General features: G+C 36.9%; 1 protein-coding gene across 1 annotated transcript in view; it reads right to left on the bottom strand.

The window, feature by feature from the left end:
- CAAP1 (caspase activity and apoptosis inhibitor 1) overlaps positions 1–24066 on the bottom strand; it is a 76845-nt gene that overhangs the window by 30694 nt on the left and 22085 nt on the right. The window contains exon 5 of the mRNA XM_068974395.1: positions 19061–19134. Coding sequence (XP_068830496.1) covers positions 19061–19134 — 74 coding nt within the window. The remainder of the gene's footprint in view (positions 1–19060; positions 19135–24066) is intronic.

Genomic DNA, 24066 nt, shown 5'->3' with positions numbered 1-24066 from the left:
TCCGCAAGGGCACAGACTCAGTTGGGCATGCATTTTGTGCCCTTCCCAGGTCCGAGCAGCTCAGGCGGCCAGGTGCTTGGCGAGCACACTGTCCCAGGTGGGCTGTGCATCTTAATCACCTCCCTGATCCCAGCCGCTCAGTTTCCCGGGTGGACTGCAAGAGCGCCATCTCAGATATGCCATGTGTGTCCTCCTCTTGGGAGCTGATCTCTGGCTGTGACCCTCCTGGCAGATGTCAACCATCCAGGATCCCAGGAAGACTTGGCTAGCAACTGGGAGCCTGCTCACAGTTTGGTGGAGGAAGCCCATCTCTGGGGCTGAGATTAGCCCTTGCCTTCCGGCTCTGGCTATCGCACACCTGCCTCTCTGCCTCCAGCAGGGGGAGGGGCTTATACTCAGCAGGCTAGCTCTCCTTTGGTATTCACTCAATCCTTTGTTCTGTGAGCAGGCCAGGCTGGGCCTTAGAGCTTTTCACGGGAAAGTTCGGTTTGTTCATTTGTTTTTTCCTCTCTCTGGCTATCCCACAGTCTGGGTTGCTATCCCACGTTAGCTCCCTCAGATTGTCCTCAGAGGATTCAGGCCCAGTCCTTACCCTAAGCATGCAATCCATGCCTCCCTGTCCGGCCCCCACTTGCTGGTGGTGGACGCAAGTGTCTGGGCTACTTTGCTGGGAGTTGTGATTAGGCATGTATTCTGTGGGTTTTTTTTTTTTTTTCCTCCAGGTTATGTTGCCCTCTGAGATTCTAAAACTCCCCACGTACCCGCTAGTGAGAGGGTTTCCTAATGTTTGGAAACTTCTCCTTCACGACTCCCTCCCATGGACAGGTATCTATCCTTAATTCTTGTCTCGCTTTTTGTCTTTTATATTTTGTCGTACCTCATTTTGAAGAGAATGGGCTGCCTTGCTGGGTGCCTAGTGTCCTCTGCCAGCAATCAGAAGTTGTTGTGTGGAAGTTGCTCAGCATTCAAATGATTTTTTGATGAATTTGTAGGGGAGAAAGTGGTCTCCCCATCCTATTCTTCAGCCATCTTAGGACCACCCGTTAGTTTTATTCTTAACTGGTAGATATAATTTTTGGTTTCCTTTGTTTGCCAGGTGAATCTACTATACTTTATTTTTGTTGGATTATTTTGATTTTGCTTATGAGTATGTATATATATATTCAGTTACACTTTTTATTGTTGTTATAAACCTCTGCCTCTAGGTTGGGCTTTTATAGTTCTGTGGAGTTTTCCCTTTTTTTTTTCTCTTCTCTTTTTTATAATTTTAACTTTTAATTTTTTAATGCTATTATATTTCTTCTATACTTTTTCCTTTGTTTGCCTTTCCTATTGTTCTTTTCCCCTTGCAGTTAATCTTTTAATGTACATAAATCTTCCTTATCTACCTTTATTTAACTTTGCTTATCTATTCTTTCTTTCTCTTCTTTCCTCTCAACATATTTGTTAGTTTTGCTTTCATTGCTTTACTCTCCCCTTGGCACCTTGCTTCAGTTTCGTTTTCCAGTTTGTGCTTTAGTTAGTTTTGTTCTTTACTGGTAAATATAATTTTTGATTTCCTTTGTTCACTGGGTCAATCTATTGTACTTTATTTTGTTGGACTGTTTTGACTTTGCTTATGGGTATATATGTATACGTGTATATTCCATTATTTTAATTATTGTTTGCCTGATTTTGTAACTGCCATTTGTCTGGGGGGTCATCTTTGGTTTCTTTTTCCTGGGTATTTGTTTCAATCTCACTTAAAGCCATAACAAATCACTTGTGTAATCTTCGTTCCTGACCAGAGATCAAGCTCTGAGCCTTTGGAGTGACAGCACTGACTCCAAGACCCTATACTACCAGAGAACTAAACCTAGGGAGTATCAAATAGTGAAAATTCACACAACGGAAACCACCTGAATACAAGATCCAACCACCCAACCACCAGCAGCACCCTGTGCAGGACACCTCATTTAAACAATAAACAAAACAAAAGTAAAAAACCCAATCATCAGCAGACAGGATTACCACTTGACTCAGCCTGGCCCATCAGAGGAAAAACAAACAAACAAAAAACTCAGCAAAAATCTCAGGCTATACAAAGCTTACACAAACCATTGGACCAACCACAGTAGGGCAGAAGCCAAAAAGAAGAAAGAATTCAACCTTCAAGCCTGGGAAAAGGAGACCTCAAACACAATTAAGTTAAAAAAAAAAATAATGAAAAGGCAGAGAAATACTACCCAAATGAAGGAACAAACTAGAAACACAGAAATTCAAACAAATGAAGAGAAAATAGGCAAACCAACTGAAAAAGAATTCAGAATAATGCTGGTAAAGATGATCAAACACCTTGAAAACAAAATAGAGAAAATGCAAGAATCAATTAACAAAGACCTAGAATAATTAAAGAATAAACATACAAACAATACAATTACTGAAATTAAAAATACTCTAAAAGGAATCAATAGCAGAATATCTGAAGAAGAAGAATGAATCAGTGAGCTGGCAGATAAAATGGTGGAAATAACTTCTGAAGAGCAGAATAAAGTACAGGAATGAAAAGAATTGAGGATAGTCTCAGAGACCTAAGGACAATACCAAACGCACCAACATTCTAATTCTAGGGGTCCCAGAAGAAGAGAAAAAGAAAGGGTATGAGAAAATTTTTGAAGAGGTTATAGTTGAAAATTTCCCCAACATGGAAATGGAAATAGTCAATCAGGTCCAAGAGGCACAAAGAGCCCCATACAGGATAAACCCAAGGAGAAACACACTAAGACACATACTAATCAAACTAGCAAAGACTAAACACAAAGAAAGAATACTAAAAGTAGCAAGGGAAAAGCAACAAGTAATATACAAGGGAAATCCCATATGTTTAACAGCTGATCTTTCAGCAGAAACTCTGCCTGCCAGAAAGGAATGGCAGCATATAATTAAAGTACTGAAAGTGAAAAATCTACAACCAAGATTACTATACCCAGCAAGAATCTCATTCAAAATTGATGGAGAACTAAAAAGCTTTTCAGACAAGCAAAAGTTAAGAAAATTCAGTACTACCAAACCAGCTTTACAACAAATGTTAAAGGGACTTATATACTCAAGAAATACAAGAGAAAAAAAAAATCTACAAAATCAACCCCCCAAAATTAAGAAAATGGCAATAGGAACATATATATCAATAATTACTTTAAATGTGAATGGATTAAATGCTCCAACCAAAAGACACAGACTGGCTGAATGGATACAAAAACAAGACCCATATACATGCTGTCTATAAAAAACAAACTTCAGACCTAAAGACACATACAGAATTAAAGTGAGAGGATGGAAAAATATACTCCACGCAAATGGGAAACAAAAGAAAGCTGACAAAATAGACAGCTTTTATCCTCATATCAGGCAAAATAGACCTTAAAATGAAGAAGATTACAAGAGATAAGGAAGGACACTACATAATGATCAAGAGCTCAATCCAAGAGGAAGACGTAACAATTGTAAATATCTATACACCCAACATAGGAGCACCTCAATATTTAAAACAATTACTAATAGACATAAAAGGAGAAATTGACAGTAACACAGTATTAGGAGACTTTAATACCCTACTCACACCAATGGACAGATCATCAAAACAGAAAATAAGGAAACACAAGTCTTAAATAATACATTAGATGAGATGGATCTCATTCATAACTTCAGGATATTCCATCCAAATGCAGAAGAATACACCTTCTTCTCAAGTGCACATGGAACATTCTCCAGGATAGACCACATCTTGGATCACAAATCAAACCTCAGTAAATTTAAGAATATTGAAATCGTATCAAGCATCCTCTCCAACCACAACACTATGAGACTAGATATCAATTACAAGAAAAAAGCTGTAAGAAACACAAACACATGGAGATTAAACAATACCTTTCTAAATAACCAACAGGTTACTGAAGAAATCAAAAGAGAAATCAAAAATTATCTAGAAACAAACAACAATGAAAACATGACAACTCAAAACCTGTGGGATGCAGCAAAAGCAGTCCTAAGAGGGAAGTTTATAGCAATACAATCCTACCTCAAGAAACAAAAAAAACACATCAAATAAACAACCTAACTTTACACCTAAAACAACTTGGAAAAGGAAAACAAAACAAACAAACAAAAACCCAAAATTAATAGAAGGAAAGAAATCATAAAGATCTGAGCAGAAATAAATGAAAAAGAAATGAAAGAAACAATAGTAAAGATTAATAAAACAAAAAGCTGGTTCTTTGAGAAGAAAACAAAATTGATAAACCTTTAGCCAGATTCATCAAGAAAAAAAGAGAGAAGAATCAAATCAGCAAAATAAGAAATGAAAAAGGAGAGGTTACAACAGACAGTGCAGAAATACAAAGGATTATAAGAGACTATTATGAACAACTATATGGCAATAAAATGGATAACTTGGAAGAAATGGACAGATTCTTAGAAAAGTTTAATCTTCCAAGACCGAAACAAGAAGAAACAGAAATTATGAGCAACCCAATCACAAGCACTGAAATGGAAGTTGTGATCAAAAATCTCCTAAAACACAAAAGCCCAGGACCAGATGGCTTCACAGATGAATTTTTTCAAACATTTAGAGAAGGGCTAATGTCTATCATCCTAAAACTCTTTCCAAAAACTGCAGAGGAAAGAACACTTCCAAACTCATTCTACAAGGCCACCATCACCCTGATACCAAAACCAGAAAGAGACAATACAAAAAAAAGAAAACTAAAGGCCAATATCACTGATGAACATAGATGCAAAAATCCTCAACAAAATTTTAGTGAACAGAATCCAGCAACACATCAAAAAGCTCATACCCCATGACCAAGTTGGGTTTATTCCAGGGATGCCCAGATTCTTCAATATATACAAATCAATCAATGTGATACATCATATTAACAAACTGAAAGGTAAAAACCACATGACCATCTCAATAGATGCAGAAAAAGCCTTTGACAAAATTCAGCACCCATTCATGATTAAAACTCTTCAAAAAATGGGCACAGAAGGAACCTACCTCAACACAGCAAAGACCATAGATGATAAGCCTACAGCAAACATTATTCTCAATGGTGAAAAACTGAAAGCATCCCCCCTAAGATCAGGAACAAGACAAGGGTGTCCACCTTCACCACTATTATTCAACATAGTTTTGGAAGTCCTAGCTACAGCAATCAGAGAAGAAAAAGAAATACAAGGAATCCAGATCAGAAAAGAAGTAGTAAAGCTCTCATTGTTTGCAGGTGACAAGATACTGTACATAGAAAACCCTAAAGATAGTACCACAAAATTACTAGCTAATCAGTGAATTTAGCAAAGTCACAGGACACAAAATCAATACACAGAAACCGCTTGCATTTCTATATACTAACAATGAAAAAAGCAGAAAGAAATTAAGAAATCAATCCCATTCACCACTGCAACAAAAAGAATTAAATATCTAGGAATATACTTACCTAAGGAGACAAAAGAACTGTATACAGATTACTATAAGACACTAATGAAAGAAATCAAAGACAACATAAACAGATGGAGAGATATTCTGTGTTTCTGGGTAGCAAGAATCAATATTGTGAAAATGACTATATTACCAAACACAATCTACGGATTCAATGCAATCCCTATCAAATTACTGACGGCATTTTTCACAGAACTAGAATAAAAAATTTTACAATTCATATGGAAAACACAAAAGACCCTGAATAGACAAATCAGTCTTGAGAAAGAATGGAGCTGGAAGAATCAACCTTGCTGATTTCAGATCATACTACAAAGATATAGTCATCAAGAGAGTATGATACTGGCACTAAAACAGAAATAGAGACCAATGGAACAAGATAGCAAGCCCAGAAATAAACCCATGTACCTATGGGTACCTTATTTGTGACAAAGAAGGCAAGAATATACATTGGGGCAAAGACAGCCTCTTCAAAAGTGGTGCTGGGAAAACTGGACAGCTACATGTAAAAGAATGAAGTTTCCTAACAGCATATACAAAGATAAACTCGAAATGGATTAAAGACCTAAATGTAAGACCAGAAACTATAAAACTCTTAGAGGAAAACATAGGTAGAATACTCAGTGACATAAATCAAAGCAAGATCCTCTATGACCCACCCAATGGAAATAAAAACAAAAGTAAGCAACTGGGACCTGATTAAACTTAAAAGCTTCTGCACAGCAATGGAAACTATAAGCAAGATGAAAAGACAACCCTTAGAATGGGAGACAATAATAGCAAATGAAGCAACTGACAAAGGATTAATTTCCAAAATATACAAGCAGCTCATACAATTCAATACTAGAAAAACAAACAACCCTATCAAATACTGGGAAAAAGACCTAAACACACATTCCTGCAAAGAAGACATACAGATGGCTAACAAACACATGAAAAGATGCTCAGCATTGCTCATTATTAAAGAAATGCAAATCAAAACTACAATGAGATATCACCACACACCAGTCAGAATGGCCATCATCAAAAAGTCTACAAACAATAAATGCTGGAGAAGGTGTGGAGAAAAGGAAACACTCTTGCACTGTTGGTGGGACTATAAATTGATACAGCCAAATGGAAGAAGTTTTGGATATTCCTCAAAAACCTAGAAATAAAATGACCATATGACCCAGCAATCCCACTCCTAGGCATATACCCTGAGGAAACCAAAACTGAAAAAGACACATGTATCCCAATGTTCACTGAAGCACTATTTACAATAGCTAGAACGTGGAAGCAACCTAGATGTCCACTGACGGATGGATAAAGAAGTTGTGGTACAATATACACAATGGAATATTACTCAGCCATTAAAAGGAAGGCATTTGAGTCAGTTCTAATGAGGTGGATGAACCTAGAACCTATTACAGAGTGAAGTAAGTCAGAAAGAGAAAGATAAATACCATATACTGTGGAAAATTCTGAAAGAGATGGGAATACCAGACCACCTGACCTGCCTCTTGAGAAACCAATATGCAGGTCAGGAACCAACAGTTAGAACTGGACATGGAACAACAGACTGGTTCCAAATAGGAAAAAGAGTATGTCAAGGCTGTATATTGTCACCCTGCTTATTTAACTTATATGCAGAGTACATCATAAGAAACGCTGGGCTGGAAGAAGCACAAGCTGGAATCAAGATTGCCAGGAGAAATATCAATAACCTCAGATATGCAGATGATACCACCCTTATGGCAGAAAGTGAAGAGGAACTCAAAAGCCTCTTGATGAAAGTGAAAGAGGAGAGTGAAAAAGTTGGCTTAAAGCTCAACATTCAGAAAATGAAGATCATGGCATCTGGTCCCATCACTTCATGGGAAATAGATGGGGAAACAGTGGAAACAGTGTCAGATTTTATTTTGGGGGGTTCCAAAAATCACTGCAAATGGTGACTGCAGCCATGAAATTAAAAGATGCTTACTCCTTCGAAGAAAAGTTATGACCAACCTAGATAGCATATTCAAAAGCAGAGACATTTTACTTTGCCAACAAAGGTCCATCTAGTCAAGTCTATATTTGTTCAGTGTTTATGTATGGATGCGAGAGTTGGACTGTGAAGAAAGCTGAGCGCTGAAAAATTGATGCTTTTGAACTGTGGTGTTGGAGAAGACTCTTGAGAGTCTGTTGGACTACAAGGAGATCCAACCAGTCCATTCTAAAGGAGATCAGCCCTGGGTGTTCTTTGGAAGAAATGATGCTAAAGCTGAAACTCCAGTACTTTAGACACCTCATGTGAAGAGTTGACTCATTGGAAAAAGACTCTGATGCTGGGAGGGATTGTGGGCAGGAGGAAAAGGGGACGACAGAGGATGAGATGGCTGGATGGCATCACCGACTCGATGGACGTTTGAGTTTGAGTGAACTCCAAGAGATGGTGATGGACGTGGAGGCCTGGCGTGCTGTGATTCATGGGGTCACAAAGAGTTGGACATGACTGAGCAATTGAACTGAACTGAATGCATATATACGGAATCTGGAAAAATGGTGCTGAAGAATTTATTTCCAGGGCAGCAATGGAGAAACAGACACAGAGAACAGATTTGTGCACGTGGGGCGAGGGGAGGAGAAGGTGAGACGTATGGAGACAGCAACATGAAAACTTACATTACCATATGTAAAATAGACAGCCAACGGGAATTTGCTGTATGGCTCAGGAAACTCAAGTAGGGACTCTGCATCAACCTAGAGGGGTGGGATGGGAAGAGAGATGGGAGGTAGGTTCAAAGGGGAGGGGATATATGTATACCTATGGCTGATTCATGTTCAGGTTTGACAGAAAAGAACAAAATTCTGTAAAGCAATTATCCTTCAATAAACTAAATTAATTAATTTTTAAAAACACAGGTAAGCCAATTTTAAAAAATGGACAAAAAAGAAAAAAAAAGAAGATCCTCTATGAGGACAACATATTTTAAAAAGGGTACATGATCAATGCTTAATATAAAAGACTGATATGAGTCTATACAAGTAATATAAACAAATCTAAAGGCTAAGGGAAATGAACCAAAATTTAACCCAGTTTTGTTAAGACCAGAAAGAAAAACACGCTTATAAGCAACTCTTTGTGGTAGGTGGTAGAATATTAAAGGACAAATATAACTAATATTCTATTTTACTTCTATCTTATTTTTAAGAACTTGTACACACTGGACAGGGTAGAAGAGAAAGAAGGAATTCTTTTAGTCAGCTATCCATTCACTTATTCAAAAGAATATGAGTAGCCACTATACACAATCAGTGAAAGAATTCTAAGATATAATCCTTTACCTTGCTGCTGCTGCTAAGTCGCTTCAGTCGTGTCCGACTCTGTGCAACCCCATAGACGGCAGCCCACCAGGCTCCCCCCGTCCCTAGGACTCTCCAGGCAAGAGTACTGGCGTGGGTTGCCACTCCCTTCTCCGAATCCTTTACCTTATAGTATCTAAATTTAGGTATCCATAAATGTTTATTGAATTAAAAACAATTACTGATTATTGGGCAGTGCTATAACAGAAGTAAATAAAATAGGCAGTAGTGGTATCAATGAGGTGATAATCAATTCTACAGTAAGGGGAATGAGGAAAAAAAGTGAGGCAAGCATAAATAGGTTAAGAAAGGCCTCACCAATCTGGAGATGTCTGAGCTTAAAGAGAGCCTGGTGGCTCAGTGATAAATAATCTGCCTGCAATGCAGGAGATGCAGGTTTGATCCCAGGGTCAGCAAGATTCCCTGGAGAAGAAAATGGCAACCCACTCCAGTATTCTTATCTGGGAAATCTTATGGACAGAGGAGCCTGGTAGCCTAGTCAACGAGGTTGCAAGAGTCAGACACAAGTTAGCAACTAAACAACAATCTTAAAGAACAAGTAGTTTGACCTAAATAAGAGCACACCACTGGTGTGAACAAGCATAAATCTCAGGTTTCAACAAACTGCAAGACAGATATTAAAACTTCTAGTCACAGTGATAGATTTCCATTCATACTGTGAGATATGCTGTGAACTAGACACATGACACAGCAACAGAGTTCTGGCTTTCAAAAGGTGACTTCTCTAAGACTACAGTACAGTAAGTCTGACTTCAATTCCCAGTAAATCTCTAGATTAAGAGATTTATGAACTATGAAAAAGGTAGTGCTAATTAGTTTAGACAGACCAGGTAGCATCTGATCAGGGATCTAAATGCTCTGTGGAGACCGACATGGTTCTCTTGGGGAGGAGCACACAGCTATAAGGAATAGCAAAAGCAAGTCCTTGACTTAAGAGTGCTTAGAGTGGACAGGAAAACCAAGATGAAGGAAGAAGAGGGAGTTAGGGGGAAGGTGACAGGTCACATCACGTGGCCCTGTCCCTACCACACCATACCATATGGCGCCAGCCACCAGAGAGAAGGAAGGACTCCAGATTTTGTGGGGAGATGGAAAGATTTTGGAAGACTTTGAGAAGAAGAGTGACATGACCATTCTTACAGTTTAAAACAATCATGCAGACTGCTGTGTGGAAAAGAATGCATAGATAGCAAGAGAGGGATCAGGATACTCTAAGAATCAGTACCAGAACAATGGCCAAGAAGAGGTGTTTGGATTGGCTGAATTCTGAATATTCTGAAAGCAAAGTTGACAAGTTTTGCTGATGGAGAAAGAAGGACTCATCAAGAATGAGTTCAGGATTTTCCTAGCGGTCCAGGGTTTAGAACTCTGAGCTATATTAAAAAAAGAACTCTGAGCTTCCACTGCAGGGGACATGGGTTCTATTTCTGGTTGAGCTTCAGGCCACGTGATGCAGCCACAAAAAAATATGAGTTCAACGTTTGTGTTTTATTTGTTTGCTGCTCTGCAAGCAAACAAGAGGTGGAGGGTTAGGAAAGGATCTAGAATTTATTATGGGACATATTAATGTTTAAGATGCATATTCAACATCGAGTAAGTAAGCTGGATATACAAATGTTGGAAAGAGTTCTGATTGAAGAAATAAATTTGTAGATGCCAGTACTAAAACTAAAACTAGCTGGGACTGTAGAAAAAAGTACCATGACACTCAGCCTTTAGAAGTCAAGTAGAGAGGAGTATAATGCCAAGGGACTAAGAACAAAGACAGTGTCAGGGAATGAGAAATAATCAAAGGTATCACACACGGCTGGTAGGTCAAGATGAGGACTCTGCAGTGACCAGAGAAATAGCTACTGGCAAGGATTCACTAGAGGGTAGGACCCTGATAAAAGAGAGTTAACAACTACAAGTCCCAGAAGGGAATGTGGCCACTATACAAAAAGAGGGGCTAGTTCCAGCAACATAAAGAGTTCAAGCACTTTAATGGGAAGAAAGAGGAATATATAAGTTCAGGTACAAATAGATATGAAAATTTAATTTACACATCTGTTTTCCTTGACTAGATAAGTTCTTGTGAAGCCAGGCCACACTGTATTTATCTTTCTATCCCTGGTTCCCAGCACAAAACAAAAATCTGTTTGTGGGAAGAAGGGATCAGCCTTAAAATTTGAAGAGATGCCATTCAGGGAGATATTGAATTCAATGACTATAACCCAAAGGACACAGAAGGACCAAGAGGACAGAAGCTACATAAAGGCAGACTGTGATCCAACACAGTGACACTTTTACCCGTTAGAGACAGCCAGGATGATACCGAGGGGATGCAGCAGAAAACATTAACGATGATAATAATGGTAAAAATTTTATAACGGGCTGATATTTATGGAGCAGTTACTTTGTACAAAGCGTTTTATTTCTCTAAAGAACTTCATAAGTATTAGTCATTTCATCCTTATGCCAAAGTAGTGGAACAGGCATTCATTTATTATCTCCATTTCACCAATGAGGGAACTAAGGAAAAGAGAATTTAAGTAACTTTCCCCAGTTTATGCAACTTAAGTGGCAGAACCAACATTCAAACCCACATATATTTTGAAAATCTATGCCTTTAAACCTTTCGTATTGCCTCTCAGATCTTAACAAAGTCACAATGACCACAAAACCTTCACAGATTAGAATGCTGGTTCAGGCAAACGTATCTTCTAGGTCCCTAAAACCCACCTAAATAAATATAATATGAGGGAGACAAAGACCCAAAAAGTATTTATTAAATGTGGATAGAAATTCAGAGAATAAAAAACAAGCCATAGACTGTGAGAAAATATTTGCAAAACACATTTGATAAAAGACTGGTATTCAAAATATATACAGAATTCTTAAAAGTCAACTATCAAAGAACAAAGGACCAAATTTTTGAATGGGCAAAAGATCTGAAGAGACAAGTTACCAAAGAAGAGATACAGATGGCAAAGCAGCACGTGAAAAGATGCTCAACATCACAGACCATTACAGTGAGCACTGCAAAGTAAAACTAGACACCCATTAGAAAGGCCAAATCCAAAACACTGGCAGGCACCAAATGCTAGCAACGATGTGAAACATCAGGAGCTCTCATTCATGGGAATGTGAAATGGTACAGAGCTTTGAAAGACAGTTTGGCTGTTTCTCACAAAACTAAATTTGGCATTTACCCGGAGTTGAATACTTATGTCCACACAAAAACCTGCATACAAATGATTATAACAGCGTTAGTCACAACTGCCAAATTTGGAAGCAAGATGTCCTTCAGTAGGTGAAAGGATAAGCAAACTGCAGTACATTCATACAATGGAAGATTATTCAGCAGTAAAAGAAATGAGTTATCAAATCATAAAAAGACATAGACGAATCTCAAATGTATACTGCTAAGTGAAAAAAGCCAATTTGCAAAAACTACTTATTATATGAGCTCAACTGAATGACATTACAGAAAAGACAAAACTACAGAGACAGTGAAAAGGTGGGTGGTTGCCAGGAGTCTAGGGGGGAGGGAGAAAAAAGGAATGAATAGGTGAAACTATACTGTATGATACTATCATGATACTATCATGGGGGATACCTTATTGTAAGTTACCAAAACTCATAGCAGGTAGAGCACAAAGAATGAGCCTAATGTAAACTATGGACTTTAGTTAGTGATAATGTATTAATATTGCTGCATCAATTGAAACAAATTTACCACACTAACGCAAGATAATATGGGAAACTGGAAGAACTGGTCAGTGGGTATACAGGAACTCTGTAGTTTCCACTCAATTTTTCTGTGTATCTAAAGACATTCAAAAATTTTTTTAAGTATTACTTTTCAAAAGTAAAGTTTGTTAACTACAAGCTTATTATGTATCAACTATATGATATAGCAACCAAAACTGCTAATTATATCATAGCTATGGATGCTAGGTACATAAAAAGTTCAGAACCTGCTGACAAAATCTGATTTCAAGCCTAGTATTTACTATCTTCCCTTTGGGAGGACAGCTTTTACATAAGGAGTTACTTTTTCCAATAAACTGGATGAGAACATAATGATTGAAAAGCACAGAGGATCCAAAGGGGATTCAAACATCTGAGGAGGTTTGGCATATGTGAACTCCAAAGCAGCTGGAGAGACACACTTTTTCACAGGGTGTCTAGGATACTATCAAATGCATCACAAGATATAATGCTTAAAATGAGATGTAATGCTTTACAATTTAAAGAAACATGGAAACAAACATTTCTCTCAAAATACTGAATCCAAGTCTTCATAATTTCATTCTCGATAAAACACACACAAAGCATTACACATCCCCAAACCTTGTCAGTTTACTTAAAAAAAAAAGAAAAAGAAAAGAAATACAGAAAAGTCTCACATTTAAATTTAACAGGGGGCCTTCAAAAGGTACAGGAAGAGTATGGGCTAATTGCCATATAAAATGTAATTTTCACCCTTTCATTTAACTACTACTCACAGAAAGAGACAAACTGAAACGCAGGGAGGATCATGTTTGGTGTCACTGCTGGTAATAACTTGTGAAAAAGCTCAAAGGAATGAGAAGAGATGTAAATTCTTAAGCCACACTGATGGTTATACCACAATCTCTTCTTACTTCACCAATCACTGAATTGGATATCATTTCCCCAGAACAAAATTTTTTTTTAATCTTTAAAGAAGTTACCTTGTGTTGAGAAGCCGCATTCTGTGAATACTTATTTGTTAGAGCCAGTCAAAGGGATAATCAAGGGCTAGGAGGAAAAGAATTAGACTCCAACTTTGAAAACAAACCAGCAGTCCAAGTGTACACATGCTTTCTGCTTTCAGCTCCACAATAGGCTTGTAACACTTTCCTTTCAGTCTCCCCTCAGCTCTCTAACACGCCTGCCTGCAACTGTGGTCTTCAAATGAAGAGGCTGTGCAGAGTTCATTTGCCAAACCAGGGATTTCTTCACATAAAGCTTCTGGCCTATAAATGCTACTTAATTAACTGATGATCTCCCTTCTCTCTTCCTTTACTGAGCAATAAAAGTCTAATCACACTTTTTTCATTGTCTTTTCAGTTTTTTATAACTTGTACTTATTCCTCCACCGTTGTGAAGTTCTTTTCAGCAAAAATCAACTCCTTTGTAAGTGCAAATTCATTTCTTCATTCTTTTTTATTCTAGTTCCCCTCCGTACCTACCTTCGCTTACCCGAGAGCAGTATTACCTCAGAACAATAACAACAAAAGCAGTAAGAACAAGAGTTTTTCTATCTACTCTCACCTTAAGGATTCAAACAGTCTCATACAGTTTTTTTGTTTACTATCTTTGCTAAACAATGGAAAAATCTTATATCACATTTAATTTTTTAGAAGTAATAAATGAACACTTATGGTCACCATCAGTCCTTAATAACAGTCTGAAAGAGTCATCTCTCAACTTCATTGTTTACATAAACCTATCACTGAAAACATTTTTAAGTACCTGTCCCACTACACACACAAAAAATTTATTTTTACTTATAAATTAATACATAATTAATATGATATAATTACTATATTTGAAATTTTTAAGGAAGAAATTTAAATATATTAATAAAAATACATAAAAACTACATAATAGTTTTAATGTATTTATTCACTTTAAAATTTCTAGTATTTTCATTTTATATTCTCAGGGAGTGTGCAATAATTATACTTTGTTGACCAGCAGTCTGAAAGGCTGAAAGTATCTAAATTTCATCACATGGGTAAACCACTGCGAACAGTTTTTCCCTATTAAATTCTACTTTTCAAATTCTTGAAGCTCTCAACAAGGTAAATTCTTAAAGCTATCATTCACTAACTCCTGAATTAGAAGGCCAAAATATAATTGCGTGAGGCAACTACATTAATTTAAAAAAAAAAAGGGACAAGACTTGCGTCTAATCATAATAAAAGTCTGTGTACATTTTTTTGTGTTTGCATGTCTTTCTCCAATAGATAAGAGGAATAATTTGCACATGAGAAAGCTGGTGTAAAAGATGCAGAGGAAAATGCAGTCAATGTCTTATTAATTTTGATCATTTTATATGCCATGTGGTTACATTACCTATTTTTATTACTGTATTCAAATGAATGTATTTGGAAACCATCATAGAGCTTTTTTAAAAGACTAAAAATCAAGCATCTTTTTCTCTAACAGAAAAATGGAGAGAGGGAAAAGATTGCAAATCTCATTATTCTTACAGCAAACAATTTAATAAAACAGTTATTAACACTCTTCACAAGTGCCAACACTGCACTAGGCACTGGTCTTTAGAAAATCTGATGGAAAGGAACTTCCAAGATTAAGGTCAAACATCCAAATGTTTAAACACGACTTGAATCTTCTCTACAGCAGCACCACCAAGTGGCCTTTTGTGTAACTTGTGTGAAAACACCTTCAGCAACATGGATGTATCAGCAAGCAGAATGCATTTTCTGATACATCTGACTATCTGAAATAAACAAACTGAACCAACCATATCTAAGAACAACCTTATTTACTAGCTCTACTTTTATCCTCTATTAGAACAAACCTAGTCAATCAGTCTTCTACATAGCAGCCCTTCAAATATTTTAAAGGTACTACTATAAACCTCAACTCTTCTCTTCATCCTAAATATACAATTTTAACTTAGCTATTTAATCATGTAGAGTTAAAAAAAAAAATCTCATAACAACTTCCAATAAGGAACACAAACATAAGAGCTTAATTCTTGAAGTTACAAAGGAGAATAATTTGCAAAATTACACATACTCCAGTTATAAACTTTAAAGAAATTTTAAATTGCTTTAATATTACTGAATGTCTTAAATGCATTTATTTATAGATAAATATATGAGAGTTCATTAGTATTAGCAAAGATTTGTTTTATATTTTAAAAATATTTTCAATGTATTAAACAACTCTGACCCGAGAACAGACTCGTGGACACAGCAGGAAAAGGAGAGGACGGGATGGTGAGAGAGTAGCACTGAACCACGCACACTGCCCTATGTAAAACACGGAGCTAGTGGGAAGTTGCTGCGTAACACCGGAGCTCACCTGGTGCTCGATGACAGCCGGGGCCGGGGGAGGTTGAAGAGTCAAGAGGGAGGGGATATATGTATACTCGTGCCTGATTCATGCTGTTATATGGCAGAAACCAACACAACACTGTAAAGCAATTATCCCCCAATTTTAAAAAAGGCAAAAAAAGAAACTATAAAGCACATAAACTGAAAAATAAATATCTTTGACAAATAGCAGTTGCACTTTTTTTAACTGTAGCACAAATGGCCAATTTAGAAAATTTATATAAACCACTCTTCTACCATTTTGCTAAAAATGATTTACAACACTAATCCTAATGCTATTTTACCACAGTATCAATCAACCGGATTATATTTACATTTAAATGTTTTCTCAGTGAAGGCAGAAGTTAGTGTACAGTCTGATACTCATCTTCAGCACAGCTAGTTTCATAAATGAATCTCCTATCAACAAGGTAAATAATACCAGTATTCGACAAAGAAATGCCAATTTCAATTTACCTAATACATAGTTACTATTTCTCAATATTGAGTATTTCAGAAGCTGAAAAAACTGAAAAAGATAATTTAAATAACTTGCCAATATCATATACTATTAATAGGGCATAATAATAAGATTTATTTTATCCTGAAAGAGCAAAGAGAAAATTCAATGCTGCTTTATATTTTGGTCTACTGAACAGTTACTTTAATACTAACTAAGCTTCAGTGAATTTTCTTAAATGGTCAAGCCATTAAATAAAATGACAATGTATTCACAAGGAGAATTACATTCTGTTTTTATTAACCAACTGTGAGCAAAAATAGAAAGTTAGAGATAACAATAAATCAATTTTAAAATCTGCATATTAAAAATAGACTAAAAATAGTATTAGTCCATTTAGAAAAAAGGCAATCTTTACTGAGCCTACCAGCATTTCTGTTTCCTGGGGTACCTCAACTTCTTGGATAACTCCCAGCAAGTTACTTACTCTCTGGTTCGGATTTCAGTGTTACTAACATTCGTCTGTAAGGTGTTCCACATAATTGAATCTTCTAAATAATTTATAATATACCCCATTATGCAGCAAAATTTAAAATTTTAACCATTTCATAGGCATTTGTCTAAACAGGCCTGTTTTCCAAAAGAAGCTGAAAAGTAACCATTTTTAATAAATTCAGTCACAGTATGCACATGAACAGTACTGCACAGTGGTACTGCTGTGTTTGGATCTCCTGTTTCCTCACCCCTGCTGGCTGTCACTCACTGATGACTGTGTTCCTGATGTTTCTGATGCTGAACTGAGAACCTGAGAGTGTCTATCAAGGCTCCTGAGCATTAAAAACTGGGCTTTGTGGTATCTGGCTACTGAGTTATTTTTCTCTCCTTCTTTGCCTCCATCGCTAATTTTCGAATGACTGAAGTTACCATTAAAAAAAAAAAGTCACAGCAAAACAGGCTGTTGGCACCAGGAAGGAAATTCTGAAGAGAGCTCCAGGTGCCGGAACAAGGGAGCAGAAAAACCCCTCCCCTTAGAGTGCGGCACTAGCTAATTTGTACAATGGGGTCTCCATTCCTTTCTCCCTGGGAACGAGAATCAACCTGCCCATTCTGAACTTTTCCATCCCTTATATGGCATTCTTCTCTCCACAGATAATCTAGTAACTGTCTCTACACCACCTGCTGATTAAATGCAAAAACAGAAACAAAGGCAGAAACAACAGCAGTGTTGTCAAAATACACACAGGGTACAAGAGATAAATGATTATGACTACATTATATGAAAATGATGTATGCTTAGCATGTATTTATACATGACAATAATAAATAAATCTATGAATCTGAGTTTATGCCTGTGGGGATGCTAAAAAGAAGCAAGAATATACTGAGAAGAAGTAAGAATACAAAGATATAATTTTGTCTGGCTATTGAAGAATACAACAGGACTTCTGAAAAGCACTGGAATTCTCAAAATCATCAGAAATATATATAAACGCCAGAGAACATAAATTAGAATTATAGAAAACTTAGATTTTGTTCTCTCTACATACGAACTGAAAGAATCACAAATTAACCAACTTTTTTTCCCCTTTCTTAATTAAGTGCTGGTAATACGGGCCACAGCTTAAAGAAGAAATTCTGCCTGAATAAACTGATGACCTGTATCTCTCTACCAAGGAAGTTCTTATGACTCAAAGTTTTAGAGAAACTATTCTAAGCCATCAAAGATTAGCTGCCTATGAAATAAACAAGATAACCCTTTTGGCCACAACAGACTCTCATGGCTCTGAAGTAATTTTATCAGGAAAATGGAAAAATGTGAGGCAGTCTTTGAGGAACTAATAAAAACTTATTTTTACATTTAATTTTCCCTACAAGGCATGATGAAAAAGCAAACAAACAAAGAGACATCTAATAGATTAGTCCTACTGAGCTACCTGGCTTGAATAAATAACGAATACCACTTTACTCGTGTTACAAAGGTTACTGATTTGTAGAAAACAATACATAAGGAAGAAAGTAAATGAGGACAAAACATCAAGCAAAAAAAAAAAATAGAGAAAAATAATCCTATAAAACTTTTTTCCTCCACATAAAACCCACAGTTATCCAGTCAAAGTCTCTACAGTATCGTGCAGCTGCTGCTGCTGCTGCTAAGTCGCTTCAGTTGTGTCGGACTCTGTGCGACCCCATAGACGCCAGCCCACCAGGCTCCGCCGTCCCTGGGATTCTCCAGGCAAGAACACTGGAGTGGGTTGCCATTTCCTTCTCCAATGCACGAACGTGAAAAGTGAAAGTGAGGTCGCTCAGTCGTGTCCGACTCTTAGCGACTCCATGGTCTGCAGCCCACCAGGCTCCTCTGTCCATGGGATATTCCAGGCAAGAGTACTGGAGTGGGGTGCCATTGCCTTCTCTGATCCTGCAGCTAAGAGTATATAATAGATTACTGAATTAAAACTTTTCAAAATGATACCTTGGTGGTGGCATTTGTAACCATATATTACTAAGGCAAAACCACTCCAATACCTGAAGGAGTCATGAAATAAAGGATGTATTCCTGACTCTTGACCTCAGACCAAATAAATTATCTTCTTTCCCTATTTATAAAACGAGGGAAAACTAGAAGACTATGAAAATTTATTATTGGTAAAATGCTTATAATTTTCAGGCCAATGTTTCAGAAAAAGTCAAGTATGTGATCCATACCTTGTTTTAATTCCAAACCTTCAGGTTGCTTGTTCTCTCTCAGGGATGAAGTAGAATCTACACAGCTGTCTTGTCTGAGGAATGAAAGTAAATAAAAACAACTTTTTAAACAATATTCAAGGTCCTAGAATTAAGTTATACACTTGAAAAGACACAATGAATCCTTCTCAGTCCCCAGGGTACCATTCAGTACACTCTGGAGATAGAAACATGTATACAAGTGTCAGAAGTAGCAGCTACAAACTATTACAATTTAAGTAGTTTACTTCTTTGTAAAATCAAAGAGCAAACCTGGAAAGAATACCAAGGTAATTTTTTCTCCTTTCCTATACTCTGCAGGGTAGCTAATGGGAGAAATCCTAACTCACAGAAGAATCCAGTAATTTTTCAAGTTCAACTGTTAAATTTAATGGGCGTTTTGGCATTCAAATCATTTTACAGTCATCTAATTTCATACCTCAAATGCTTTGATGTTTACAGTACGTGGGAAATACATGTTTTATTTGTAATACGCACATGTAATCAAAGAAATGGATTATGTTTAAGATGCCACTAAAAAGTTCTTGATCCACTATGTTCTGCAAAAGAGCTCAACTTTTTCTTTTTCTTAGAGATCACTGTACCATCTTTATACTGATGTTACAAATACTTTTCAGAAAGTCAAGAAATTAACTATTATGAATACACAAAATGACTATTTTCTTTAAAATATGTGTCTATCACCTTCTGAGAATTTTTATACACACTCTAAGACTAACAAACTAAAAATATTTAGGAAAGTTATCTATTCACAAAACTTTATATTCACTTAATAATAAATTCCTCAAATAACTAAAGGATAAAGATGTGATTATTTCTTTGAGAAGTTTACAATTTTCTTTCCAGCCAACACATTTGGAACTTTTAAGTTTGTTTTGTATTGAAATTTTACTAATACAAGCACAAACTCAAATAGAGATTATAAAAATATTTTAATCTGGTGTTAATTGTGACATGTTAGAGATTTAATATTGAGATATCTCTTTTTTTTTTTTAATTTCTTTTGGTCTAATGTCAATTTTATTCTTTCACCAGAATGACTAGCAGATCCCAAAGAGCATATCAACAAGACTCCCTGGCAGTTTAGGGACAGATTAAATGCCAATACACTACATTAAAAGCTTTGCAAAAATAAAGTTAAAATATGTCACCTTAAGTCTTACGTCAAATTAGATTTTATCTATTGGTGAAGAAAGCTGAGTGCCAAAGAACTGATGCTTTTGAATTGTGGTGTTGGAGAAGACTCTTGAGAGTCCCTTGGACTGCAAGGAGATCCAACCAGTCCATTCTAAAGGAGATCAGTCCTGGGTGTTCACTGAAGGACTGATGCCAAAGCTGAAACTCCAATACTTTGGCCACCTCATGTGAAGAGTTGACTCATTGGAAAAGACCCTGATGCTGGGAGGGATTGGGGGCAGGAGGAGAAGGGGACGACAGAGGATGAGGTGGCTGGATGGCATCACTGACTTGATGGACATGAGCTTGAGTGAACTCCAGGAGTTGGTGATGGATAGGGAGGCTTAGAGTGCTGCGATTGATGGAGTCGCAAAGAGTCGGACACAACTGAGCGACTGAACTGAACTGGGAACCTTATTTCTAAGTATATTCCTTTAGAGAAAATGTTTGTTTGCTCTTAAACTTGAATGGAATTTATTTCTCTTCTCAACACATACACCCAATTTTTTTAAAATGACTTGAACAAAAACATAAAGGAACATCACCATTAAAAGGACCCTTGGTATACACAAGACCCTAATAGACAGAACACGACTCATGTAGCGAGAGGAGCTACCCTACGCCCGAGGTCAGGGGCAGTGGCCTAGAGGAGCAACCCCAAGTCCAAGAAGTGGCGGCTGCGCGGGTGCAGGAGGGTCGAGAGAAGCTACTCCACATTCAAGGTTGGGGGGACAGCTGGTGAGGAGATACCCCTCGTCCAAGGACAGGAGCAGCGGCTGCGCTTTGCTGGAGGAGCCGTGAAGAGATACCCCACGCCCAAGGTAAGAGAAACCCAAGTAAGATGGTAGGTGTAGCAAGAGGGCATCAGAGGGCAGACACACTGAAACTATAATCACAGAAAACTAGCCAATCTGATCACACCAACCACAGCCTTGTCTAACTCAATGAAACTAAGCCACGCCTGCAGGGCAACGCAAGGTGGGCGGGTCATGGTGGAGAGGTCTGACAGAATGTGGTCCACTGGAGAAAGGAATGGCAAACCACTTCAGTATTCTTGCCTTCAGAACCCTATGAACAGTTCAATGCAAAATGATAGGATACTGAAAGAGGAATTCCCCAGGTCAGTAGGTGCCCAATATGCTACTGGAGATCAGTGAAGAAATAACTCCAGAAAGAATGAAGGGATGGAGCCAAAGCAAAAACAATACCCAGTTGTGGATGTGACTGGTGATAGAAGCAAGTCCGATGCTGTAAAGAGCAATATTGCATAGGAACCTGGAATGTCAGGTCCATGAATCGAGGCAAATTGGAAGCGGTCAAAATTACAGTTGAGAATGTATAATCTGTATCATGAGGAATCATCAGACAAAGCCAAAGTGAGAATGAGTAATATTCTATTAAAAGTGGAGAGGGAAGTTAAATTCAATGTTATAAAATACAAAGAGGCTGTGGAAACATTCCAGGTTAAAGGAAGCTAAAGAGTAGTGACAATTAAATGTTACAACTGATGTGAGGCTCCTCAACTAAAGTGGAAAAACATTACAAAGCATATTATTGAGTCAAGAGACAAATGGAAATACTGATGGCAGATTCGACAGAACTATTTTATCAATGTTAAATTTACTAAAGCTGAATTTATTGAAGTTAACAATGTATTGTGGTTATATGAAAAAGAATATCACTATTCTTAGGAAAAAATGCAATGTAGTATTTAGAGGTAAAATGTCATGATGTATGTTACTCAGCTTTAAATGTTTCAGAAGGAAATCCACAAGTATATAAACAGAGTATGTGCAACGGGATAAAATATTAAAAACATAAATCTAGGTAAAGCATACATGTATACTTCTTATATTATTATTCTTATTCCTGCAACATTTTAATAACTTAAATTTTTCCAAGTAAAAATTAATAAAGCAATGAAATATTTTATGAATTATTTTAATTTCATTTTTTATTTTCTCTGTGAAAGCTCCTTGAATCACCTTCAGATAAAACTAGACCCCTCTATAAAGACTATCTGCTGTCATAAACAATCTCTTTTACTGCCTGAAGTGAACTTTTATAATGTTCTTCTTTTCTTAAGTTGGATTTGACCTGGTTGTTGGAGAAAGTCACCAAAAAAAAAAAACAAAACCAAACAAAACTGCAGACAATAGAGGCAGTACACCGCCTTGTGGCTGAAAAGTGAAAAGCTAGATGCTTTTACATCAGTATCATCTGAAGCTGAAAAAAATTCCACTCACAGATTTACAACTAAAGCTACCATATACATTCAGAGTTCTGTAATACAATTTAAAGATTTTCACTAAAGAATATAAAAGGAAGGCAAGATAGAAACAAAATAGGAAATGTCTTAAAATATAAGAAAATTATGTGTACATACATCTTATTTCCAGCTTTAGGAAAATAAAAAATGTCATCCCCAGATGATAAAACATACTAAGTGTCAGAGGTAGGAAAACTAGAGGAATTCCAATTTATATTTAAATGATATTTAAATATTTCTATCAAACACTTTTAAAACTATGTCAGAATTTTATAACAACTGGAGAGAGAAGAGGTAAAGGAGGGAGGGAAGGAAGGAACACATGGTTAGTGTGAGTTTAAGAATCTCACAATGCTTCTTGTACTCTTTTCCATTAAGAAAAAAGAAAGGCAGTTTTAATTTTCCCAATTCTCTTCTACCATCTGCAGTGCTCCTTAAAACAGCTTAATTTACAGTCTTGGCTCTGAATTATAAAAGAGCCCTATGTCTATCCTTGGGATTTAAGTTCTCAAACCAACATCAGTCCACCTTTCTTTCTTTTACCTCCAATACAGTTCTAGGCAGGATTCTTTCTTGTAACTCGAATAAGTTTGCTTTTAAATCAGAGTAATATACTGGGGAGATCTGCATGACTTAACCAAAAAGAACCACATGTGTGAATTACTAAGGTTCACATTTCTAAAAGAAAAAAAATCAATTTCCTGTCCAAAAGAAAAATACTGGGAAAAGACCTCAACAAAAGGATAAAGAAAGAGAACCGCATCAGGATTCTTCCCATTCTGGCAAAAATTAGCTATCAATCAGGGAAACTAGCCTAGCAATAGGTATAACCCTTGGTTCTTTGCACTATCCTAGGAGTAAAACAGAGGCTGAAAGAAGCCAGTCTACCAACTTGTGAGTTTTGTACTATTACAAATGAGACACAGGCAGAAACTAGAGTATCCAAAGCAATTCTGAAAAAGAGTAAGAAAGGTTAAGGATGCGCACTATCACACTCAAGACTAAAAAGCTACAGTAATTAGGACAGTGACGGTATTAGAGAAAGGATAAACATCCAGATTAGCAAAACAGAAGAGAGTCCAGAAACAGATCTAACACATGTATATATGGTCAATAGTTGAAAATAACATAAATGTATAGCACAGCTCTGTGGGTCAGAAGTCTGGGCGGGGTCTCACTGCACTAAAATCAAAGTCCCTACAAACTCCCTTTGTTTCTGGAGGCTCTAGGAGAGAATTCATTCCCTGCTCATTTTGGCTGTCAGTTCCCTGATATGGTAGGACCAAAGTCCTTGCTGCCTTGCTGGTTGCCAGCTCCCAGTCAAGGTCCTCTCATGGCACATCTCTTTGACCTACTCTTCTTTTCCTTTAAATTACTCAGTGTGAAGAGAACTGGGATAGCCTGCATAATTCAGAATAATCTCCCCATCTCAAAGTCCTTAACCTTAACCAAATCTGCAAAATCCCTTTTGTCAGTATACAAAAGTAAGACATTCTCAGGTTCTAGAGATCCCAGAGTCATT

The sequence above is a fragment of the Capricornis sumatraensis genome, chromosome 6, assembly GCF_032405125.1.
Source record: "Capricornis sumatraensis isolate serow.1 chromosome 6, serow.2, whole genome shotgun sequence".
In the NCBI taxonomy this organism is placed as follows: Eukaryota; Metazoa; Chordata; class Mammalia; order Artiodactyla; family Bovidae; genus Capricornis; species Capricornis sumatraensis.
The sequence above is the reverse complement of the archived record's forward strand: the minus strand, read 5'-3'. Positions and strand labels throughout refer to the sequence as shown.